At 53.1% G+C, this 17,675-nt stretch overlaps 1 protein-coding gene across 1 annotated transcript in view; it reads right to left on the bottom strand.

Annotated features, from left to right (window-relative positions):
* Positions 1–17,675, bottom strand: part of ARHGEF17 (Rho guanine nucleotide exchange factor 17) — a 241,683-nt gene that overhangs the window by 45,436 nt on the left and 178,572 nt on the right. The window contains 2 exon segments of the mRNA XM_037881143.2: positions 8,562–8,654; positions 9,868–9,984. Of these exon segments, the coding sequence (XP_037737071.2) occupies positions 8,562–8,654; positions 9,868–9,984 (210 nt within the window).

The following is a 17,675-nucleotide window of genomic DNA, read 5'->3' on the forward strand; positions in this document are numbered from 1 at the left end:
CATTTCTGGGCACTCAAATAATCATCATCAGCTTTTGAACAGCCCCATCAGAGGACTGCACCTAAATCAACACTCCTGGAGTGTTTGGAGAGTACGTGCAAAAGACACCAGCAGAAAAGAGTGAAAGAATGAGTGGTTGCATGGCTGGAGAAGAATCCTGTTTCCCACTGAGGTTTCAGAAGCCACCGTTCCCATTATTTTCGAGGGCTTGACTGTTTGGGGATAATGGGGAAGATTTCGTAGGCATGTTCATTTGGTCTAGTTATTAATGTTCAGAGCTCCAGTCTCTGATTTTTTTGGATACAGTCTGAGATGGTTCAATCAACGGAGGTGACCGAGTGCATATTCTCTGGAAATGGCAACACTTGTGGTTTAGATGTATTAATCCCGTGAAAAACAAAAGCAGCAAACACTTCCCCAGTTCATAGACTTTCAGGCCATTATGGTTATCTAGGGTGTTTATATGCCACCCCCTCATTACTGTACAGTACCTCACAATCATCTAGTCTGACCTCCTGCATTACCAGAGCCAGAGAATTCCTGTGGTTGGACTAGGGTGCATTTTTAAGACAGTTTATCCTGATTTGAAGATATCAGGTGATGGAGAATCCACCACATCCCTAGGTGAATTGTTCCAATGGCTAATTACCCTCACTTTAAAAAGGGGCACTTTATTTCTAGTCTGAAATTATCTAGTTTCAGCTTCCAGCATTGGATCTTATTATGCTTTTTGCTTGCTAGATTTAAAAGCCGTTTTCTATCTGAAATCTTCTCCCCAGGTAGGAAGCTATAAACCATGAACAAGACCTCCTCCCACCACCCCCAAATAACCTTTGCTTTGACATGCTAAATAGACCAAGCAATCTAAGCTCGTTGCAAACAATCGCTTTACTCTCTAACAACAGCCTATTTTATTTACAGAACTGAAATACTGAGAATTCAGCGATCCTGAAATAAAAGCCATTTGTGGTAGCAAGCTCTGTCAACTGCTTTATGATTTTGCTTAAGTAAATAGCATCTTGTTTCCTAATAGGTAACATTTGATCCTTTCAGCAGAGTTATTTTTAAAACCCCCAAAGGGACTAATCCAGAGCTCAGGATAAAAAATTTGAGGGAGGTCTTTAGCTTTCCTGGTCAGGTGGCTAGCGATAAATCAGATTTCAAAGCTGGCCTCTAAGAACTTTAAGGATGCTCTAGAGGATTACCTGGTGCTTGACCTGACAACCAGTTTAACTACCTGTAGGCACTGGTTAAAAATTCTTCCTATTTTGCCTGGAACGCCACCCCCTGCTGGGTGAATTACACTTCTCCCGTAGTCTGCACAGTGTCTGTGCGCTGACAGCTTTGGCAATGCCCCTTGGCTTAATTCACTGTGGAAACCTCAGATGTCTGGGTCTGTATGAGGCACAAAAACAGTATTTACTTGTGCATGGACCAGTGAGATCATTCCATTTGCTGCAAATATTACTGTAACAAAGACAAGACATGGGAAACTGACTGGCTTGGATCCCTTATTTTCATTAGCAGCCAGCCAGTTAAAACACATCCACAATTAGGTTAGGGTGACCGCTAAACTATTGGCATTGAAGGCTTGAGGATGACAGATTGTGGGTATGCAAATCATCAAGAAGAGCACTGGCAGACAAACCGATGGCAGCAGAAACAGGTCAATTACTAAGGGTCAAAACAAGTGGCCTACACGTGGCAAGTTAACAAAAATGAGGCTGTGATCTTGTCTAAAAAACCTTACAGACTAAGCAAGGTCAGATTCACCGCAAGTCCCAGGACAGGAGACCAGCAACGGAAACCACAGCTGCTGTAGGAAGTGGCATTGTTACTGCGCAAGCCAGGGAGATGGCATCGACTCGATGTCCCATGGGGCACTTTGTGATGAGCCATAGAACAAGAGGCCTTAACGAATCATGGCCATTTGAGATCCTGCAGCCCTTCTCACGTGAGTAGCGGCATTAACCCTGGCATCCTGGCCAAATTCAAGCTCTGCTAATTACGTTTTTCTTCTTTAAAGCTTCTTCTGTAGTTTTAGCTGGATACAGTGATTTTTCTCCCTACTTCCTGTACTAAACTGTTGCTATATTTTACCCCAGAGGTGGCAGCGTTTCAAATTGGGGCTTAAGTGACGTCTGTAATATTGGGATCCTTATTATACAGTGTGATTTTTTTTTTTATGTGCCGTTCCTAGAAATCCCAGTTCAAACGGCGACTATTCCCATGACGTGTGTGTTTAAAGAGGAGCTATACTGCATGTGTGGGGTTGGCATCCAGCCGGCTCCAATGAAAAAAGAAAAAAGTTAGCTTCAACTTTCTGAAGCTGAACCTTGGACTCCTGCAGCTGCTCTCCTTAGCCAGAGCTTTCTCGAGAAGGCTGGACGAAATAATGATGCACGTTTCCTACCACTGGGAGAGTGACTGGAATAGCAGAGGTGCTGGCAACACCAGGAGAGCTGTGTGGTGCCCGTGGACAACTGGGTTATCAGGAGCGACTGGATGGACCCAGGAGCGATGGCGGGGCTGTGTGAAGAAACTTGAACACTGACAGCCAGCCCTGAGAGTGGTGACTGGCGGGTACACTTTTCTGAGTGACAGCGTGAAATCTCTCCTGCACCCTAGTGAGGGAATAAATGATTGCCCCTGAGGAATGAAAGGCCAGTGGACAAATCAGGGGGAAGAAGGATGGAGGGAGCCCTGGTCTCGGACAAGGGTTTCAGCTCAACGTGGCATCTAGAGCCCTGATACACACAGACATGGGGCTGGCAATGCTTTGAATCTGCAGTCACTGAACTGGATGGCTGGTCTGCTGTGAAAAGGACGTCAGGGTGGAGGACGCAGCTGAAGGGAGCACTGCTGCTTGCTTGCCCGTGGATCTCGTTAGCTGCCTCCGTGGCTGCTTGGGGGGCAACGGCGAGGAAAAGGATATTGCGCTCTGCTCAATAGCTGGCGACAGCACTTGGGAATGGCCAGAGAATCCACAGTAGCAGCGTGAACGCAGCCCTTGCACAAGGCCAGCGAACATCAATCTCTCCCTCCCCTCCTTCCCAGGACTCTTCCTGTCCCAATCCCCCTCCTTTTCTCCCCAATTCTTCCTGTCTCTCCATTCCCTCTTTGATCTCACGACTGGAACTGCGAACAGACGTTGTCCCTCAGCGTCAGAGGGTCAGATCACGGCAAAAAAGAATTTCCATTCCCAACAGGCTAAGGTGGTTTCTACCCTAAAGGCCAAGTAACAGCCACTTCCTAGAAGCCAATCCGATGTGCTCCCTCTCAGCCAGGCATGGGACATGTCTGCAGCAGGTAGTGCATAATCCTCCCGGGCAGCCATCAGCCCCTGCTCGCACAATCCCTGCTCCAGGCTGGGCGGTTCCTTTCAGCAGGGTGGAAAGGAAGCTGCAGCCCATGTTGATGATACGAACACTGTGCAAAGAGTCTCCGGATAATGTAGCACATTTCTTCTCAAGATCCCAAAGTGCTTTCCAGACATTAACCCACCAGCGAGGTAGGAGAGTCAATATTGATGCGCCTGGTTCAGAGATGGCTCAAAGAAGCCCAGAGTGGTGCAAGGTAAATGCCACTGTCTTAAGCTATCCCTATTAGAAGGCGAACTATCCTTGCACACCTCCAGAGCTGGAAAGTCTACGCCTCTCCTTGGTAGCTCGTTTCACCGTCTAATTCTTTCAAACTATAAAGTTCTCCTGTCCCTAATGCTTAAGCTACATCTCATCTGCAACAGCTGATGCTGGAAACTTCTTGTTCTGTCCTCAGTGATTACTAAAAATAATTGGGCCTGGCCTTTATAAACATCCTGTTTGATATTTGCAGGTAGCTATTGTGTGTCACTGCAGCTGTCTTCTCTCCAGACCGATCGTTCCCTTCTCAGCCTTTCCCCAGGGCCCCATTGCTCTCCTCTGAGCTCTCTTCAACCTCTCTAATCAAGCTGTCGCTCATACAGAATTACATACGTTGGGCCAAGATGTTCAAAAGCAACTAGTGATTTGGGGTCACTCTGTTTTTTGGGGCCCAACTCAAAGCACCTTAATGAGGCTTGATTTTCACAAACTGCTCCCCACCTGCCTCTACAAATTGGGCCTGTCTCAAGTTGGACACTCAAAATGACTTGTCACCTTTGAAAATCTTGGCACCTCCAGCCCTGGAGAGATGCTGTAATGTATATAGTATAAGTGCAAAGCAATAACTAGTTAATAAAGCAGCAGCATTCAGCAATTCTGTATTAGCTATCCATGTCAGGCTCGGGTGTGTGTTTGGAGGCTAGTGTCCTTGGCTCACTGGAGACACTGCACACACCATAATGTAAGAGAATAATGCCGGGGTACTTCTTCCATCACTGTACAGACCAAACCAAATCCACTGATCCACGCACCTCCGAACTATGGGGGAGTGCAGGATCCAGATCCAAACTCTGCAGTTTGGGCTCTTGTCCAGGAAAGACCAGAAACCAGGTCTTAGTCAGCCATGTACTAGCCTGTGTCCACACTAGAGAGAGCTGAAGGGAGCAGCTAACACTGAAGTGGAAGGGTTTTGTGTGTGGAGACTAGTGGGGATGCAAATAACTCATGCTAAATCACTAATGATGACAAACTCGGATTATCCCTACATTTGCAGTTGTAGTGAATCGAGCCATGTAATCTCAATTTCCTTCTTCCTCCCCAGCTCCCAGCATGGCTCCACCTTGTAACCAAAGCTGGGCAAAGCACTTGCATTCAAGTACAAATCCCTCTGAAACTTGCCTAGTGTCTGGATTTCATTACAAAGGTAAAGCTCAAGGAGGACCTTGCTGATAGGCGGGAGGCTCCTTTGTAGTGAATCCAGGCCCTGTTTTAAACAATCCACAGTTTTACATCAAAATCATGTGATGCTAGCAGCTCTGCATGGTTTCAAAATGAAACTAGGCGAACTCCCCTGGCTTGGACTCTGTTTCACACCGAGATCTGGGGTCACCAGAACCTACAACTCAAACCCAAGCACAGGGGCCATGGATCCTGTGCAAATAAAAATGGAAGGACCTGGTTGCAAAGATCTCTGCGATAAGAAACTGCTGCAAGTCTGTTCATCCGCTAGGGTGAGCATGATATACGAACCTAGACAGGCACAACTTTACCCAGCTCTATCCAGAAGGGGCTGCTTTGACAACAGTCACTGGAAATACCTTTAATTGCAAAGTCTGGGGGTGTCTGATCCAGGGATCTCTAGACATCTCCATACATCCAGGGATTTGGTCTGGCCCCATCTCTGTACGTAGGCATCTATGTATTTAGGCTTGTGGACGATGCTCATCGCAATTCTATCAGAGTGCTGTTCTTATTGTTAGCATAGCGTCTAGGATCCACGGTCACAAGCCTGGGCTAGGTGCTGATGCTGTACGATCACAGAACAAAGATGGTCCCTGCCCCTATGAGCTTACAATTTACGCACCTACCTTTAACCTTTACTCCCTGGCTTCACCCCTTTACACTTCTATACGAGTGTATGGTAGCAAATTCACAGCCATGTAGAACTTTACATCCCACCAGCACCAATCACAGGTTCACAAAGACAGCCAGGACAGAGCTCAGATCCTCCAGCTCCAAAAGCACAATCCTCTAACACAAGAAGACTCGCCACTGGCTGTTGGAAGTACAGGGCTTCTGACACACAGTTCAGCCATCCTGACTCCATCCAGTAGAAGGCAGTGGCCACACAGACACACTAGCCAGTACATTACAATATGAAGCTCTGGAGGCAAACCGTTCTGCAGCTGCAGTTCTAAGAGCTGCTGTCTCTCCTCCAGCCCTCGGCCAACCAGAGCAGAGATTCAAAGTCATAGTCTCTGGGTCAGTGTTAACATTTAACAGGCAGAAAATACCCTGAGTGTGGCTGGTTTTACCCACGCTGCACACACCTCTCGGGAGGAAGGCTGCCCAGGGCCAAAACGCCGCTTGGATCCCAGCTCCCTCGAACCCCATGAGGAGAAACGCTTTTACAAGTCTCCATTTACTGCACCAAGACCAAAGCTCCACTAAACACCACGGGAAACTGGCAGCCCTGGGAAGCCTGTTCTAGGCACATATTGCTGCCCATTGTACTGCTGCAAGGTTATAGCCACCTGGGGCTCACTGCCCACTCCCGCCCACCTTTCTGCAAAGCAAATGCAGCTTTGTGTGCCAGCGGCGATTAGCTCCCCAGCGCCAAAGAGCCGGCCGCCAGCCGGCTAAGCCGTGCTGCGGCACGGTTACCACAGCCACCCCTCCGTGTGAGCCCGCCCAGCAGCGGGACAGCAGAGCGTTCTGGTGTCACCCTTCAAATCCTGGTGACTGATAGCTGGCGGCTGCTAAAGGGGGTCGACGTGAGAGAACGCAGATGGGTCTCGCCGCTGTTCCGAGGGGACAACTGCCCACAGCCCAAAAACCCAGTCGGTCGGTGCTAACAGGCAAGTCTCAAGAGAGCCCCTGGACTGGACAGGCCATGGAGACTGACCTGCCCTTTCACGCCCCAAGCTGGCCTTTCCAGGCCAGGGCAGCTGGCCCGTTGGTGGAGCGCTGTCGGGGACACTTGCAGAGCTGTGGCCTGTGCAGCCTCCTGCTGAGAATTTCGTCTTCCAGACCCGACAGTCCGGCACCCCTCGTCTGTCCCCTGTATTCTGTTCAGTTCTGGGGCCGTGGGCCCTCCCGTCGCTGAGGGGGTGGGGCCTTTTGTTACCCACCCCCTCAGGATTTAAACAGACCGGCCCCTCCCGTCGTCACTGGTTTCGCCAGCAGACGTTTAAGGCGCTCCTTACAAGCAACTCTCGCTCTAAGGTCTAGACCAGTGGTATCCAACCTTTTTATGCCCAAGATCACTTTTTGAATCTAAGGGCAACCCAGGATCTTCCCCAGCCCTTCCCCAAGGCCCCACCCCTTCCCCAAAACCCCACTGCGCTCACTCCATCCCCCCCCCCCATCGCTTGCTCTCCCCCACCCTCACTCACTTTCACCAGGCTGGGGCAGGGGGTTGGCATTCCTGAGGGGGTGCAGGCTCTGGGCTGGGGCCGAGGGGTTTGCAGTGTGGGAGGGGGCTCTGGGCTGAGCCTGAGGCAAGGGGTTGGGGTGCAGGAGAGGGTTCGGGGTGCAGGGGGAGTATGGGGTGCTAGCTCCGGGACGGGGCTGGGGCTTGGGGTCCAGGAGGAGGTTCGGGGTGCAGAAGAAGGTATGGGGTGCTAGCTCTGGGAGGGGGCTGGGGGTTGGGGTGCAGGAGAGGGTTCAGGGTGCAGGGGGAGTATGGGGTGCTGGCTCCGGGAGGGAGTTCAGGGATGAGGGTTGGGTGCGGCCTCCTGCCAGGCAGCACTTACCTCCGGTGGCTCCCGGTCGGCAGCAGGCGCAGCGAGGCTAAGGCAGGCTCCCTGCCTACCCCAGCCCCACACCGCTCCCGGGAGGGGCCAATGTGCCCCTGGGGTGGGGGCAGGTGGCTCTGCGCGCTGCCCCTCTCTGCAAGGATCGCCCCTGCAGCTCTCCCGGCCAATGGGAGCTGCGGGGGCGGTGCTTGCAGCCAGGAGCAGCACGCGGAGGGAGACCCCTGCTCCCCCGGGGCCGCAGGGCTGCACTGGCCACTTCCGGGAGTAGCGTGGGGTTGGGGTAGGCAGGGAGTCTGCCTTAGCTGAAGCCACACTACGCCGCTGGAGATCATGATCGACTGCGAGATCCTCTCGGACCATTCAGCCCTGCTCAGCTGATTCAACTGGAAAAAGCACCTTTTGGCCTGTGTAGACAGGCCAGGGAGGTCAAAGGGCAGTTCTTAGCTGGGTGAAGCACCTGTTGGTCCTACTGACATCAACGGACCGGTGAGGACACGACATCCTTCCAAACCAACTCACAAGCGCCTGACCCGAAAGCAACGGAAGTGGGACTCAAACTCAGCTCCCTGACTTCACAGCAGTGAACCCACACCTCGCTCGGCAAGCCCGCACCAAGCTGACTCAGGTACAGTCTTCAAAGAGGGAAAAGGCCTATTGGCCTAGTTCAAAAAATAACTAGATAGATTCATGGAGGATAGGTCCATCAATGGTATTAGCCAGGATGGGCCGGGATGGTGTCCCTTGTCTGTTTGCCAGAAACTAGCAATGGGCGACGGGATGGCTCACTGGATGATGACCTGTTCTGTTCATTCCCTCTGGGGCACCTGGCATTGGCAACTGTCGGAAGACAGGATACTGGGCTAGATGGACCTTTGGTCTGACCCAGTCTGGCTGTTTTTATGATCACCCATCCCATCCCCCCCCAATTCAGGATCGCTCCCTTCGGCGTGTCCCTGGGGACTCTGTCCAAGGTGAATGTGACCAACTCTACAGACAGGAATTCCATCAGCTCCTCCGGAGTTCACCGGGTGGCCGACCTCACCGCATCCAACTTACACCTCTTCCCGACTGCCCAGCCTATCTGCATTGCCCCACAGATGGCTTCACGGCATTCCTCTCGGAGCCTGCAGGCCAGTGGGGACAGCCCCAGCAGGCTGCCCTGCTGCTCTGGAAATGCGGCTGTGCCATTGCGGTGCGCCGGCCACGCCCTGCCCCGCCTCACCTTGACAAGCAGCTCGTAGCGCGGGATCCTCTGCACAGGCTTGATCATCAGGTCCGACAGCGCTTGCTTCTCTTTGTTCTCCCGCATGCTTTGCTGCAGAACAGTGGGGAAGGGAGTGGGAGAGGGGGATCTCGTCAGAAATGGGACTAACGGCTCACAGGGACTGAGCCACACGGGTCACAGCTGAGAACATAGCGAGATTCAATAGGGCATTCACACAGCCATCAAGAGTATCCAGCGTTATCAGCACCAGCAGCAACAGTTTTGGAAGGGATATTAAACCTCGCCCTTCAGGGCTTCGCCAAATCTGGAGCTAGTAGAGACCAGGATGAGAGCTAACGCGGGGGGCAGGTTATCCCACATCTCCCCACTGCAGGGGTCTTGTGCTTTCCCCTGAGCATCTGATTCTGGCCACTGTCACTGGACTGGATGGACCTCAGATCTGATCCTGTTCCTACGGTCTGAGCCTCAGGACATGCTACAATCAGTCCCAGACCATGCACAAAACCACGGCTAGGTGGAGACTGCAGAGACAGCATCAAGATCCAGTACCTTGGGAATCCCCAGGCTAGAAACTCATCCTCGTCTCCACCACTGAAGACTGAACCAAGGAGGCGTGGCTAAATGGCTTGGGGGCGTGGCCAACCCCTCTGCCCCACTCCGAGCCTGCTAGCGTCCCTGAGCCTGGCCAACAGAGACATAATGCCTCAGAGTTGATCTGCTACATGTCCACAGGCCCTGTCTGCAGAGAACAGCAAGGGCATAATCTGGCTCCGATGGAGATCTCACTGAGAATGAGCCCGGTCACTCCCATGGGGTCACACTAGTGCCTGGGACTGGAGTGTTGGAGCAGGAGAAGCTGGACGGGAAGGAAGAAAGTTCTTATTCAGACACAAGAGGTAAGATGCTCAGCTGGTGTAAAAGGGTGCAGCGCCAATAAAGTCAATGGAGTGACACTGATTCACATCAGCTGAGGATCTGGAGTGACACCGATTCACACCAGCTGACGATGTGGAGTGACACCGATTCACACCAGCGGAGGAGCTGGCCCAAATATCTGCAATAAAAGAATCAGGAACGTGGAAAAATCCTGGCCAGATAAATTCAAATTTGTTCCCTCCAACGTTTTCTTTCCCACGCCCCTCGCCCCTCGCCCCTACCAGAGTGCTCCAGCACGATGCCCCTTGAACCCCGGTCAATGGAGGGATGAGTCTGGCCGCGCATCTCTGGACATGCGTTAACTGTACCAACTGAGCTGCAGAACCAAATCAGCTGCTCAGCTGCCCCTGCCGGGATGGCAACCTACCTCCAGGAATTTCATAAAGGCCGGCCTGGCTTCCTTGGCTACTCTCACGGCATCCTTGGCGTTGAGGAAGTTATCGATGTATGCGGAATAAATGCTCACCAGGATGTCCTTGGAAAACTGGGGGAGCAAAACAGAGAGACCAATGATGGGGGTCTTCCAGGATGAGAGGGAGGCTTTCTGTGAGCACGTCATACAGAGAAAACCAGGGAACAAAACCACACGAGCAACCCTGGGGTTGGGAGGAGGGTCTGGAAAGGGCTGGAGAAGCAGAGTCCCCACCTTTGACTCTGTGTAGGGCCGACTGTTCCCTGCTTCACCCAGGCTTCCCATTCATCTGGTGACCTTCTCATCAGAGTTTGCTTTTGTGCTCCAGACAATATGAACGTAAAGCTTAACATTAGTAAAGCCAAGTATTCACGGCAGCTGTGAACTGGGGGAGTTTCTGCCGGGGCTGAGCTAGAGCAGTGGTTCTCAACCAGGAGTCCGGGGTCCCCTGGGGGGGGCCCACGAGCAGGTTTCAGGGGGTCCTCCAAGCAGGGCCAGCGTTAGACTTGCTGCGGCCCAGGGCAGAAAGCCGAAGCCCCACCACATGGGGCCGAAGCCAAAGCCTGAACCACTTAGCTTCGCAGGGGTCCCTGTGGCATGGGGCCCCAGGCAACTGCCCTGCTTGCTACCCCCTAACGCTGGCCCTGGCTTCTATATGCAGAAAACCAGTTGTTGTGGCCCAGGTGGGCCGGGGAGTTTTTCCAGCATTTTCGGGGGGCCTCAGAAAGAACAAGGTTGAGAGCCCCTGGGCTACAGCATGTCCTCTGGAGACCCGGTTCGTTTTCTAAGAGGACAGGGGAGATGGCCTTCCTCAACAATAACGTGTGTGTGTGTGTGTGCGCGCGCGTGCGCGTGGGCACATGTGTCTCTAGAAAGCACATTATGGATGAAATCTGGGCAGTCTGTGAGATGGGCTGATCACCTCATCTAACCTCCAGCTCTCTCCTTCTTGACCTAGGAGCTTCCCGCTGCATTCGCAGGGGCTTGCCTGCCATGAAGCATGAATGTGAGTTTCAAGACTGCTTGGAAGAATGGATGAATCGATTCCTAACCAGGGGCGACGGAAGCTCCCTAAAAGTGGGGGGGCCACCAATGCCCGAAATGTGGCTCTGCCCCCCCCACGCCATCTCTTCCCCCGAGGCCCCACCCCACCTCTTCCCCCCAGGCTCCACCCCCACCCCGCCTCTTCCCCCCCAAGACACCACCCACCAACTTGCTCCCTTCTCCCCCCATCGGTCACCCTTACGGCTGGTAAAAAGTGGTGGGGCCATAGCCCCCTGAACCCCTGTTCTGGCACCCCTGTTCCTAACCCAATCCTACTTGTTGGCTGACTCAATGTACACTTTGTTAGATTGTTGCTGTGTTTGCCAGGCGGATAATTAATAACATTGTCAATCTCTCTCTCTCTCACTCACACACACACACACGCGCGCGCGCGCGCATGAGCAAACCCTGTGCCATCCAACTGTCAGCTGTTTCCAACCTGACATCTCTTTGTCTTTCAAAACCTCATTGCTTCTGTTGCCCAAGCTGGCATGTGTAATCACAGAATCAGCTGTGCTTTAAAAGTTCTGTGTTTGTACAGCACCTGGCACAATGGGGTCCTGGTCTGTGAGCGGGGCTGGTAGGCACTGTGATAATATAGACAATTAATAATAATATTGGGACGGCAGCACCTGGTCCATCAGGAAAGGCTGCTGAAGGGCTATTGGAAGCATTTGGGAAGACAGGGTTTCTGGCCCAAAAGCCTGGATTGGGTATCTAGCCATCTCCAGGAAGGAGGGTTTCATGGTTACGGTGGAGGAATTGGACTCAGAAGACCTGGCTCCTATTTCTGGCTCAGCCACCGGCCTCCTGTGTGACTTGGGTGAGTCACTTAGGACCAAATGCTGAGACCCACAGAAGGAACACAATGCAGTGGATCGGACAGCGTCATCTCTAGGGCTTTTTCCGCCCCCTTCTTTACCCTGACCCTTCAGCAGGAACAATGGATGGCTAGAGGTGTATCGTCCAATAACAGTCTCCTTTCCCCCGGGATACAGTGATGAATGTCAGATAATTCTATATGGATCAGACGAACACCGAGCGTCAAGATGATGCTGCTGACCCGCGAGCGACAGCGGCTAGTACTCAGCAGTGATGCTAGAGGGGCACATTGCCAGAGCTGTGTAGAACTGGATTAGCACAGGGCCCTGTGGGACAGGATTGAGGATGGGAAGATGGACTCAGATATTACAGTGACGGGGCCATAACTAGACAGAACAGCAGGTTGCATGTCAAGATTGAGGTGCATTGGCAGAGCTGGGGGGTGCAAGATGGCACAGGGCAGGATTGGGGTGCACTGACATAGCTGGGGTACGGGATGGCACTGGGTTAGATTGGGATGCAGTGGCAGAGTTGGGGGCAGGATGGCACAGGTCAGGGTTGGGGGGCAGCAGTAGAATTGGGGGGCAGGATGGCACAGGTCAGGGTTAGGGGGCAGGATGGCACAGGTCAGGGTTGGGGGGCAGCGGCAGAGTTGGGGGCAGGATGGCACAGGTCAGGGTTGGGGTGCAGCAGCAGAATTGGGGGGCAGGATGGCACAGGTCAGGGTTAGGGGGCAGCAGCAGAATTGGGGGGCAGGATGGCACAGGTCAGGGTTGGGGGCAGGATGGCACAGGTCAGGGTTAGGGGGCAGCAGCAGAATTGGGGGGCAGGATGGCACAGGTCAGGGTTGGGGGCAGCAGCAGAATTGGGGGGCAGGATGGCACAGGTCAGGGTTAGGGGGCAGGATGGCACAGGTCAGGGTTGGGGGGGCAGTGGCAGAGTTGGGGGCAGGATGGCACAGGTCAGGGTTGGGGTGCAGCAGCAGAATTGGGGGGCAGGATGGCACAGGTCAGGGTTGGGGGGCAGCGGCAGAGTTGGGGGCAGGATGGCACAGGTCAGGGTTAGGGGGCAGCAGCAGAATTGGGGGGCAAGATGGCACAGGTCAGGGTTGGGGGGCAGCGGCAGAGTTGGGGGCAGGATGGCACAGGTCAGGGTTAGGGGGCAGCAGCAGAATTGGGGGGCAGGATGGCACAGGTCAGGGTTGGGGGGCAGCGGCAGAGTTGGGGGCAGGATGGCACAGGGTAGGATTGGGGTGCAGCAGTAGAGTTGGGGGGCAGGATGGCACAGGTCAGGGTTGGGGGGCAGTGGCAGAGTTGGGGGCAGGATGGCACAGGGTAGGATTGGGGTGCAGCAGTAGAGTTGGGGGGCAGGATGGCACAGTCAAGATTGGGGTGTACTGACATAGCTGAGGTGGAGGATGGCACAGCGTTAGATTGGGGTGCAGTGGCAGAGTGGGGGCAGGATGGCACAGGGTAGAATTGGGATACAGCTTCAGAGTTTGGAGGTTTTCCAGCCCCCCCACTTTCAAGAAGCTGCTGGCTCCTCCACAGGGGATGGTGAAGCAGCCATCCCACAGGCCCAGCACTCCTGATGCAGGGTTCTGGATCAAACCCAGACTGTTTGATCCTCTAGAACTGAGGAGCAAATCCCACCCACCGCTCAGTTCCCCATCACATGCTTCATTACCATACAGTAGAGGATGTGAGTCAGAGATATTAAGGTCAGAAGGGACCACTTGAACATCTAATTTGAGCTCCTGCATAACACAGGCCACAGAATTTCCCTGAACTGATTTGTGCGTCACGTCCAATACCGGTAGCTGAACCAGAACATACATTTTAAGAAACATCCAACTTTTTGATTTGAAGATTTCTAGTGATGGAGAAGCCACCACGACCATTGGTAAATTGTACCAGGAGTTAATTACCCTCAGTGTTCAAAATTAGCTTCTGATTTCCAGTCTGAATTTGGCTAGCTTCAAAGGCCAGCCAATGGATTGTGTCTTTGTCTCCTAGATTGAAAAGGCCAGTATAAACCTGGAAGGCAAAACATCAGTGCAGACACTGTCTAGATTGCCTCTAGAGGAGGAATCAGAAGAGGGCGAAGAACTGGGAAAAAACTTCCTGGTCACTCCTGCAGACGTTGTGCGGACCTGTTTGTGGCTAGAGAATCCGAAGCCCAAGGACGAAGTGACGGTAAAGGATGCAGTACGAAACCTGGTAAAAGGGCAGAGCAGGGGAGGAGATTCCAATTCTGCAACAAGACGGTGACGTCAGACCCGTCTTAGTGTCAGTCATGAGCTGAACGAGGCCAGGCTGGACTTTTGGGGCCAGATACCCCCAGTCTAAGAAGCTGTCGAGACAGTGAGAATGACTGCGATTACACTGCGGAGCACTGTTCTGGGTAACATCCCATCCCCGAAATGCCAAAGAAGTGTGGCAGTTAGTGGTGCCTGTGTTGCTACACTGGGAAGTTTATGAAGCCACGCAGGATCACGGGGGGCATTCTGGAGACAGGAGCACTCTTGAGGTTACGAGGTGAAACTGTTACTGGCCCATGATGGGTAGCGACATGCAATCGTAGATCTGTCAGTGCAAACGGTATGCCCTAGCCAAGGATGTGTTTCCACCCACCTGAGCCCCTTTGATGTGTACTAACATGACTGCTCCAATGGAGATCCTAGCGATGGACTACACATGGCTAGAGAGATCTTCAGAGGGGTATGAGAACATACTGATTCTCATGGGCATGTCTACCCAATTCACCGTCGCTGTTCCAATTAGAAACCAGACAGTGCGAACGATGGCCAAAGTCCTCATAAAACACTGGTTCGTGTACTATTGTTCTCCGGCAAGGTTACACTCAGATCAGGGGAGGAATTTTGAGTCAGAAGTGATATCTGAATTGTGCAAACTGTACGGCATAGCCGAAAGCCTAACAACACCCTGTCACCTGCAAGGAAACGCTCAGTGTGAGAGGTTTAACCGGACAATTCACAACATACTAAGAATGCTCCTGCCTGAAACAAAGCGAGCCTGGTTGGAACATCTCCCTGTGCTGGTGTTGGCATATAACAGCCATGCCCATTCATTGACGGGTTACGCTCCTTTTATCTCATGTTCGGGAGAGATCCCAGGTTGCAATTAGATATTCTGGACAGAAAGGGCCCTGAGGAGGATGAGGTGACCAATTTTGATGAGCGGGTAAGAGGTCACCATGACAGGCTGAAGACAGCCTGTGAAGTTGTTCTCAGTACAACTAAAGAACAGCCCAACGTAGGAAAAGGACTTTTGATTGCAAGTCCAGTGGGGCTCTCATCAGGCCTTGTGACCATGTACTAGTTCATAACCATAGACACAGGGGGTGCTATAAAATACAGAACAAGAGGAATCGAATCCCCACATTGTAGTCGCTCACAACAATCCCAAGCTGCCAGTTTACACTATCCGGCCTGAACAGAGTAGTATGCAGGGACCAGCTAAAACATTGCACTCTTAGTCCGATCAGGTACCATAGCAGGCATAGATCAGCACGCCCTGAGGAGACTGAAACCAATGAGGGGGGATAGTTCTAGTCCCACAAACCGAATACTGAGGGGAACAAAGTGGGGGAATGGCCAGATCCCTCAAACTGACCCAGTGTTACCCGGGGCAGGGGAATAGAAAATATGGGTAATGAACCAGCAGTCTTAAGAAGGTCCCAGAGGGCTAGTCAGGGTGTACCGCCTGTTAGACGTAGAGATGCTTATGTTATTGGTCCTGTTTAGTGTTTTAATGAACGTTAGCATGTATCGTATAAAGAAGTGGACATGGAACGTTAAATATGTTCAGTGTTCTTTTGTTAATTGTTAATCGTTTTTATGTAACACGATGCTGGTGAATATTGTCGGTATGGGACCTGGATGTGCTGGTGTGAACATTCTGGCTGTGGTGTAATTTTAGCAAGGGGGGGACTGTTGGCCCGTGACTGAAACTTAGTGGGGTTTTTTGGTTGGCTAGCTCCCAGTACTAAAAGAAAGGGGAAGGGCTGATGAGAAATCGATAGTCCCCAGGGCCAATGGGGAGAGGCCAATGCAGCAGGTCAGCCTGATTGACAGGGCAGAGAGGCCAATGAGGGAGACAAGAGCACGGGGTCCCGACCTCTGTGTGAGCTGGAGCCTCCGGGGAGGAGCGGGGCAGAGCTAAGGAGAGAGCAGCAGCCAGAGCCCGAGGGCCAGAGGAGCAGCAGCCGTGCTGAGGCAGAGTGGAGCTGGGGCAGTCCAGAGCCGGGGGTCCTGAGCAGTTGGGGAACACGACGGGGGGACCCGGGGCAGCGGGCCCAGCGCAGGGAGACGCCCCCAGCCAAGCGGTCTGGCAGGCCGGACTCAGAGGGGGATCGTTACCCCGAAGGGGCGGGGGCGACGCTGGGAAGAAGGGCCCTGCCACCCAGGGCCCGAGGGCGTGTGGCCACCACCAGAGCAAGTGTCCGACCCATGGCATCCCTGCAGCACAGCCAGGGCCTGGGCAGGAGGCTGGGCCGCGTGAGGAGCAGACTGTGAACTGCCCTCACAGAGACGCTGGTTGTGATGTCTCCGTGCCCCCGAGCGGGGTGATCACCTTTCCCATTTTTTAAAATCGGTTGTTGTTTAATAAATTGTATTTGCTTTGAACTATATGCAATGATCAGTGGGTAAGGGAAACATCCAGTGCGGAGAGAGCACCCCGGAGTGGGGACACTCTCGCCCCTGTCCTAGCGCCCACGACAAGATTGGGGGTCGAACCCCACCAGGAATCATGGGCCTTTAAACCCCAGCTCTTTGCCTCTGTACCTGCTCACCCTGGGCAATGGCCCTGCACTCTCATAACATGAAATATGGCTGTAGTAGCTCCAGTAAATTACGGACACACAGATCTCGGGCTCCGGAGTACTATAGCCGAGTGGGAACACCTGATGCGCAGCCGGCCTGGTCCCCCTCCCCAGAGCAAGAGCTGCCACCTGGCAAGCAGCTGTGCAGTGTTTCTCTCCTCCCTGGCTCAGCTGCAGCTTGATTTTAAACAGCATCAGAGCAGGCGGCCGGGAGATGTTCTGAAGTCTAGCGTTAGCCCGAGCGAGGCAACCCTTAGCACTGTGTGGTTTCCAGCTGGCCCAAGCAGCGTGGCTTCAAACAGCCCACAGTGGCCACAGGCTCAATTGGCTCCTGGCTACGGCATGGCCCTGCTCCTGCCAAAATCAAGGAGAGGGCTGAAAAAGGGATTGGGTTTGGGATGGAGCACTAGGCCAGGCTTGCCTCTCGTGTGTGCCATCCCATTACCGCTCCTCCCCAGCACTGGCATCGCTTCCTCAAGGCAGGGCTTGGAGCAAGAGCCTTTATACAGCTCCCTTAATCCAAATGCAGCCCCCCAGCTCTTTGCTTCTTCACTTCAGCTGCAGGGGGGATTCAGAGAACGTCTTCTGCAAAAGCTGGATCTTGGCCAGGACATCAGGTTTACTGTCCCCACAAAGGGTCAGGAGCTGGGGTTCTAGGTCTTATTCCAAATACCAGCCCCCGCTTTGTCCCCTGTGTGGTCAGTCACACCTGATCAGAGTGAGTATAGAACACTACCAGATCACAACGACGGGACCAGAACCTCAGCCCAACTCCACTGGCTTCAATTCAATGATCCGGGTATGGGTCAAATCTTCAGCTGGAAGTCGAGCCAGTGCCACGGGCTTCAGTTCAGCTGCACCAAGGGACACTGGCTGAGGAACAGGCCATATAGTGTTTTGCACCCATTCTTCACAGATGTAAGTGGCAGTACAGGGTGCAAGGTGGTGGAAAAAGCAGCCCAGCTCGTCCAGGAATACAACTCCCTGGACGCTGGTTTACTACTAACATTCTGTGGCTCTTGTCTTTCCACTTAAAGGTTCCCCACCCTAGC

This window comes from Chelonia mydas, chromosome 1 (genome assembly GCF_015237465.2).
Source record: "Chelonia mydas isolate rCheMyd1 chromosome 1, rCheMyd1.pri.v2, whole genome shotgun sequence".
Taxonomy (NCBI): Eukaryota; Metazoa; Chordata; order Testudines; family Cheloniidae; genus Chelonia; species Chelonia mydas.